At 48.4% G+C, this 7,277-nt stretch overlaps 1 protein-coding gene across 1 annotated transcript; it reads left to right on the top strand.

Moving 5' to 3' along the window:
- The first annotated feature begins 391 nt into the window (after window positions 1-391).
- Window positions 392-5,012, top strand: LOC142845138 (BPI fold-containing family A member 5-like). The gene is made up of 8 exons (XM_075963901.1): window positions 392-531; window positions 673-743; window positions 1,342-1,498; window positions 2,705-2,812; window positions 3,119-3,268; window positions 4,257-4,335; window positions 4,615-4,678; window positions 4,972-5,012. Exons 1-8 carry the CDS (start codon window positions 392-394, stop codon window positions 5,010-5,012), a joined length of 810 nt encoding a protein of 269 aa, XP_075820016.1.
- The last annotated feature ends 2,265 nt before the right edge of the window (window positions 5,013-7,277 follow it).

The following is a 7,277-nucleotide window of genomic DNA, read 5'->3' on the forward strand; positions in this document are numbered from 1 at the left end:
CACATGCCCCAGCCCCAGAGTAACTCTGACGGTCACTTAACTACATAGAAGCTTCTGGATCAGGCATGCTTGACTTCAGCTCCTCTCTCTGCTGCAACCTGTGACACTGGGGAGACTGCCTGGAGTCACCGGGCCTCTGCTCCAACTGTGCACTAGAGGTTGTCCTTGCCCGCGTCTGAGGATGTGGTGACAATGAAGCTGGTGACTGAATGGCTCAGCCTGGGGCCTGGGACAGACAACATTATGGCAGTGTTAGCTATTGTTGCTAGTTATCACTCCCTGGGCTTCAGGGGGGAAGAAACCCCACACCTGGGGACAGGGCAGGCAGTGCAGAGAATCCTCTGATACCCATACCACGATGACTTGTTATTCTTTCTGCAGATACCAAGAGATGCTTCTAGTCGGGAGCCTCGTTGTCCTCTGTGGGCTGCTGGCCCAGAGTTCAGCCCAGCTGGCTTATCCCTTACCCCTAAGCTATGACCTGCCCACATCTGTGGGTCACTGCCGGCCCTTGCACCTGGACCAGAACCTGCCCACATCTGTGGGTCACTGCCGGCCCTTGCACCTGGACCAAAACCTGCCCACATCCATGGGTCACTACCGGCCCATGCACCTGGACCAGAACCAGCCCATATCCATGGGTCACTACCGACCCATGCACCTGAGCCCGAGCCCATCCTACACAGTGACTCCAGTTGTAACAACATACCCTACACACCTTATTGCTGCAAACTTCAGAAATGGTGAGTGAGTCTGCGACAGTGTCTTTCAGGGATGTGTGTGTGTGTGTGTGTGTGTGTGTGTGTGTGTGTGTGTGTGTGTGTTATATAGTGTGTGTTGGTGTATGCTGTGTATGTGTGTGTGGTATGGTGTACAGTGTGTGTGTAGTGTATGGTGTGTGTGTGTGGTGTGTGGTGTACAGTGTGTGTAGTGTATGGTGTGTGTGTGTGTGCTGTGTGGTGTACAGTGTATGTGTGTGTGGTGTGTGTATGTGTGTTTGCACACGTGTGCTCTGGTCTATACAACTTCCTGATGATAAGAAGGGGAATGAGAAAGAATGGCTAAGGCTCTAGAGCAGTGGTTCTCGACCTTCCCAAAGCTGTGACCCTTTAATACAGTTCCTCATGCCGTGGTGACCCCAACCATACAATTGTTTTCATTCTACTTCATAGTAATAATTTTGCTACTGTTATGAATCATGATGTAAATATCTGTGCTCTCCGATGGTCTTAGCAGACCCCTGTGAGAGGGCCATTTAACCCCCGAGGGGTTGTGACCCATGGGCTGAGAACTGCTGCTCCAGAGTTAGCAGTGTGAACCCTGCGATTCTCCATTTTGCAGCTTTTAGCCAAGGTTTGCTGTCTGGGGGCATTCTGGGCTTTCTGGAACACATGCCTCTCCTGAGCTATGTGAGACCTGCAGGAAGCAACGCCGGTGGTCTGGTCGGGGTGATTGGAAGAGTGATTTCCTCAATCCCAATCCTGAACAACATCCTTGAGTGAGTTTCCCAAAGAGGGATTTGGTTCCCACTGACAGCTGAATACCTACAGAGAGAGAATGGGGCGGGGATTGAGCATGAAGCCAAGGCTCAATCCCCAGGCCTCTCTCCACTCTATAAGGAACAGTGGCCCTTTTGACCTGGAGCTGCCCCCAGTCCTAAGGCACATCCTGGGCTCCAGGAGCAACTATTATCCCCGTGGCAACCCTTCCATGTCAACTCCAGTATCCCCAGTTCCCAGATGGAGAAACTGAGGCACAGAGATATGCCTGTGCTCACATAGCTAGGGTGATGCAGAGTCAGGAGTCTAACTCAGACAAGCACCAGCCTGGGGCCTTTTCTGCCCACTGCTCATCCCTTCTGGGGAATGTGGGCTGTCACTAGGCTATCCTCCTCAACCGTATCACCTAAGGGATGTGACTGAGACCTGATGTGGAGCTTCCCATGGGCCACTCAAGAGCTTCCTAGGCACAAAGCCACAATGTGGAGCTTATTGCCAGTGACCAGATATCCAAACCTGAGTCCTTAGTAAGACCAGACCAAAGCCATTGCCAGGATTCCCAGCCTCCCAAGCCTTTGCTTCCTGACCTGGAGACAGTAGACAGGCTTCAGTTTGATTGCCGTAAGACTGTCTGTGCTGAATGATCCAGAGTCAGGCACCTGGTCTCCTGGGCTTGATTTTTCCATCTGTGAGATGGGGTTATACACACAGAGAAAGGATGTGGAGGAGACCAGAAAAGGGTAAATACCTGGTACCATCCATGGCTCAGGGAAGGTGCCCTCCCAACTCTTCTGAATTCTTCCCAACAAGTCGTGTCATTTCCTTTGACAGCGCATCCATCCATGTATCCATTTTTTCCTTCCTTTCCTCTAACCACTCCCTCTGCCATCCACCCTCCCCTGTACCCAATGACTCATCTTCCTACCAAGTTAAAAGTCAGCCTTTTTCTTTGAAAGGCTCCAAACCAGCATACCCAGTCTCTTTCCTCAAATATCTTTTAGGCTTGAGGTAAACAGAGGATGGGGTATGTCAGGATCTGATCCAGAAGGAAGTTGGAAATGATAGAGGCATGGCTAAGAACCCCGGGTAGTTATGACTCCAAGGCTGTCCTGACCCCAGGTGTCCAGCTCTCCCTCCATGACGAGCAAATTTAAAGGTGGTTCCCTGGTTTGAGGCTCAACATGCTAACATTTCTCCCTGACTAGCATAAAAGTCACCAATCCCCAGCTGCTGGAACTCGGTCTGGTGCAGAGCTATGACTTCCACCGCCTCTACGTCACTATCCCTCTGGGCTTTGAACTCAAAGTGAACACGTGAGTAGGTCCCAGGGTGGGTGGTGGTGGGAGGAGGACTCACAAAGGGACAGCCTGGTGGCTGTGGGGAGTTGCAAAGGCCGAGCCTCGAACCTTACCTATTCGATGTGTTGAACAAACTCGGGTCATGTGGAAAACACACAATCTCTCTGAATCTCGGTTTCCCCTAATGGGAACAAAGATCAATACCACTGTGACAAAAATGGAGTTAAGGTGAGGCTGGCACTCCTGCCAAAGAGAAGCCTTCGACCTTGAAATGGGAGAAGTCAGATGCCATTTCTGAGCTGTCTCTGCCTTCTCTGTCAGACCGCTGATTGGAAGACTGTTGGAGTTCGCTGTGAAGCTGGATCTCACTGCAGAGATCTATGCGGTGAGAGACATTCAAGGGAGGAGCCGTCTGGTCATTGGTGACTGCATTAACTCTCCCGGCAGCTTGCGTATCACACTGCCTAAAGGGTAAGACCAAAGGGCTGGTTCTCCTGCCCCGAGAGAGCAGGGTAAAATGATGGGATAAGAGAGGATGAAGGAGTGAGAGAACAGGAAGAAAGATATGTTGGGAGAAGGAAGTGTGGATGGGTGGGTGGAGGATGGATTGATGGGCGGGATGATGGATGGATGGATGGATGGATGGATGGATGGATGGATGGATGGATGGGTGGATGGATGGATGGGTGGGTGGATGATGAATGGGTGGATATTTAGATGGATGGATGAATGGGTGGTAAGACATTTGGTGAGCAGGGAGAAAGATTTATAGGCAGGTGTATTGGTAAATGAGTAAATGGATGAATAAATGCTCACTTACCCCTTATTAAACCAAGATGATCAATTTTATGTTGAATAGGCAATATAGAATATGGTTTAAGACCAACATTCATAACCTGTTGAGGCAAATAAGAGCACCTCTGACATGAACCTGGCTAGGGTTTCTCTAATTTGGTCTCACCTTGCTTATCTTCAACACAAAACCATGTGATATTATTAATAGAATCTTCCTAAGAGATAAATAGATGCGCACCTATTTGGATGCTTGTTCCAGTTGACTGCCCCATGAGAAGGCCCAGCCATTCATAGAGTAGAGGACCTGGTCACACCACAGCTCACATTTGCTAAACTCATATATCGAACATTGTGTGTATCAGTTCATTGAATCTCCATGACAACTACAAACCAGGTGCTTTTCATACATTCACGGATTCCAGTCTTGTTGTGCACCTACTGTGTCCCTGGAATGTGTGCTTATTCTATGTTCCTCTGTACATGCACAGCTGGTCTGGGTGTCACTCTCTTCATCTCGGGTCCTTGCTGTTAAATCTGCCAGGGACATGAGTGTGCAAGGCCTGGTCTCAGTTACCAGTGACAAGACTGGGTGTGTATTGTGGCTGATGAACTTCTCCAGACCAACCCCAAGCCTCTGGGTCACATGCATGTCTTTTTCTTCCAGACTCAATCTACTTCAAAACCTGATAGACAGCCTCACAGACATCTTGACTAAAGTCATTCCTGGCCTGGTGCAGGGCGTGGTAAGAGATCAAAGGGAGAGTACCCTGCTCCACGAGTCTTAGAGCTACTTGGGCAGAGCTAAATTGGCTACTCTAGATGGGAAATATTCATCCATCAGTCCGTCTGTCCTGTGATCCAGCCATCTGTGTTACGTCTTTCCACACCTCCAAACACATTGGTTGACTTCTTCTGGACTGTAGAAAGTATCCCTGAATATATTCCACCGTGGGCATGCTGCCTCCCTGAGGGTCTCCTTGCAGGAGGTCCTGTGCCTCACTCTCCTCTCTGCCCTGGGTCAGGTGTGTCCTGTGGTCAATGGAATCCTCAGCCTCTTGGATGTCACCCTGATGCATGACGTTGCTGGTGAGTGCTGTTTGTCCCTACACACCATGGGATGCCAGGTCTCATTCGCCACTTCCTCCTTGGTTGGGGGTGTCTTTATTCCCATGAACGATCCAGATGAGTCTGAGGCACAGTTGGCCTCCTCCTCAGCCTGACCTGAGAACAGCTGGGCTGGCTGGAGAGGAAGACCTCGTGGTTTCCCGACGTGTCTGGGCACAGTGAGCATGGCCGCTGCTCCAGAGCCTCGGGTGGCACTCAGGTTCTTCTGAACTCCTTCGCCTCCAGATCATAACTTTAGTCATTTTTTCTTCTAGAATTGCTGTTGCATGGTGTACAATTTGTCATTAAGGCCTAAGCCTTCCCTGAAAGGACCTGTCTCTGCTGCGATGGTAAATGCTTCTCTCATTTCCCAGGATCTGTGGACTAGCTGTCATCCTCTAGGACAGGGAAGCCAGGCTCTTGAGACAACAGCACCCACAGCAGCTCTCCTGGCAGCACCACTGTGGGCACAAAGCCTTTAACGTGGACTTCAGGAGAGGATGTTAGATTCAAGCTATAGCAGCAATACGCCAGGAGAGAGACAAACATGGATGTAGACACACAGAGATGCATGAAGTCCATGGAGTAACTGACAGATGTGGAGATGGACCAGAACCAAAGCAATCCAGCTTCAAAGAGAAACATATGTGATCACGGGCACACAATCAATCACATAGACTTGGCAGTCAAACACTCATCCACACAGGCACACATATACAGACTCACTAGTCAAGTCCCCGTGAGTACACAGACACACACTCATACACATACACAAGCAGCCATCAAGACATAGCCTTGAGTCTCAGCATGCCCCATCCCTCAGAGTGCCAGGTGATAACGGAGCGGTATCAGTGAGAGTCACCGACCTCAAGGCTCCCTGCTGATTGAACTATTCTCCCAACAGAACCATTTCTTGCTGCTCTGTCCACTTCCTCCTGCCCAGCTTCCCATGGCTCACAGACGGGGGCCCATGTCCTGGAAAATGGCATGACCATCTTCTCAAGAAACCTGCTCTCCTTCTTTCTGAGATGAATAGTCTGTGTTCATAATTAAATAAAATGGCTCTTATTCTACACTGGGGTCTTATGTTCCTCCCATCTCTTGAGGCTTTAGAGGCTGGTGATATAGCTATACCAGAGCTGGACCTCACATCACAGAACTGAATGGCCTTGAAGAGCTGAGGGCTGGGGTTCAGATGACTGCCCTTCTGTCCTTACAAAGTGCCCATGAGGAAGCTGGGAGTGGATACATATCCACGCATAGATGTTCACACACACAGTGCTGTCACACAAAAAAAGTGGAGTAGCATATTGAAGAATTAGCCACGAGCTCGGCACAGAGGAGGTGTGGAAGGACATATATGGCCCCAGTCTGCATCTCAGGCTAGGGATCCAGCTATCTTACCCAAGGATAAAATTGCTGTAATAAAATACCATGACCAGGGCCTGGAGAGATGGCTCAATGGTTAAGAGCATTGCTGTTCTCGCAAAGGATTTGTGGCATCCACATGATGACCCACAACCATCTATAACTACACTTCTAGGGGACTTGGTGCCCCCTTCTGGCTTCTGGCAGCACCAGGCATGCACAGGGTACACATATGTACATGCAAGCAAAACACTCCGATAGATAGATAGATAGATAGATAGATAGATAGATAGATAGATAGATAGATAGATGATAGATAGATAGATAGATGATAGATAGATAGATAGATAGATAGATGATAGATAGATAGATAGATAGATAGATAGATAGATAGATAGATAGATAGATAAAAGATTTTAAAAAAAAAACATGATCAAAAGCAAAAGCCGCTTCGGAAGGAAAGGGTTTCTTTCACTCCATAGCTTATAGCTCCATCCCTGTAGGAAGCCAGGGAAGGAACTCAAGGGAGGGATCTGGAAGCAGGAAGTGAAGCAGAAGCCATGGAAGAACGCTGTCTACTGCATTGCTCCTCAGCCTCCTTTCGTATATGCTCCAGGACTGCCTTCCTGGACTGGCATCACCGTCAGTGATTTGATCCCTCCCACATTAATAATTAATCAAAAATGCGGTACTGGGGCATTTTATCCATTGAGAGTCCCTATTCCCAAATGGCTCCAGTTTGTGTCAAGTTGACATAAAACTAGCCAGCACAATTGACCCCTTGTCAACTTGACACACAAACACATTTAACTAAAATTAAATTAAATTAAAATTACCTAAAATTCTCCTTTCTCATTTTCCCCAAGATGGTATGTTAATGTTAATATAACAATATAAAACATCAACTTTGAAAAATCTCAGTCTTTAGAACTGTTAGAGTTCAGTCTCTCTAAGATTTCAACACTTATCAGTTGTGGGCTCCTGTAAAATAAAAAATAAATTAAATCCTTTCTTATTCCAGGAGGAAAGAACCAGGATACAACCACAATGCAAAACCAAAGTCCAACCATGTAAGGCTCAGAGTCAGACTTCTGGGACTCACTCATAATCTTCTGGGCTCCAACAGGCTTGCCACAGAACAGACAGTGCTCCCTGGGGCTCAAGTCAGCCCCATTTCTTGGCTGCTGATATTTTTGGTCACATCATCTGGCAT

Source organism: Microtus pennsylvanicus, chromosome 2, assembly GCF_037038515.1.
Source record: "Microtus pennsylvanicus isolate mMicPen1 chromosome 2, mMicPen1.hap1, whole genome shotgun sequence".
Lineage (NCBI taxonomy): Eukaryota > Metazoa > Chordata > Mammalia > Rodentia > Cricetidae > Microtus > Microtus pennsylvanicus.

Excerpts from the sequence above, each read along its gene's own strand:
- LOC142845138 (XM_075963901.1), top strand. The coding sequence starts at position 392 with ATGCTTCTAGTCGGGAGCCTCGTTGTCCTCTGTGGGCTGCTGGCCCAG. Across the intron at positions 1,499-2,704 it reads ATCCTGAACAACATCCTTGA|CATAAAAGTCACCAATCCCC; the intron begins GTGAGTTTCCCA and ends CTCCCTGACTAG. Across the intron at positions 3,269-4,256 it reads CGTATCACACTGCCTAAAGG|ACTCAATCTACTTCAAAACC; the intron begins GTAAGACCAAAG and ends TTTTTCTTCCAG.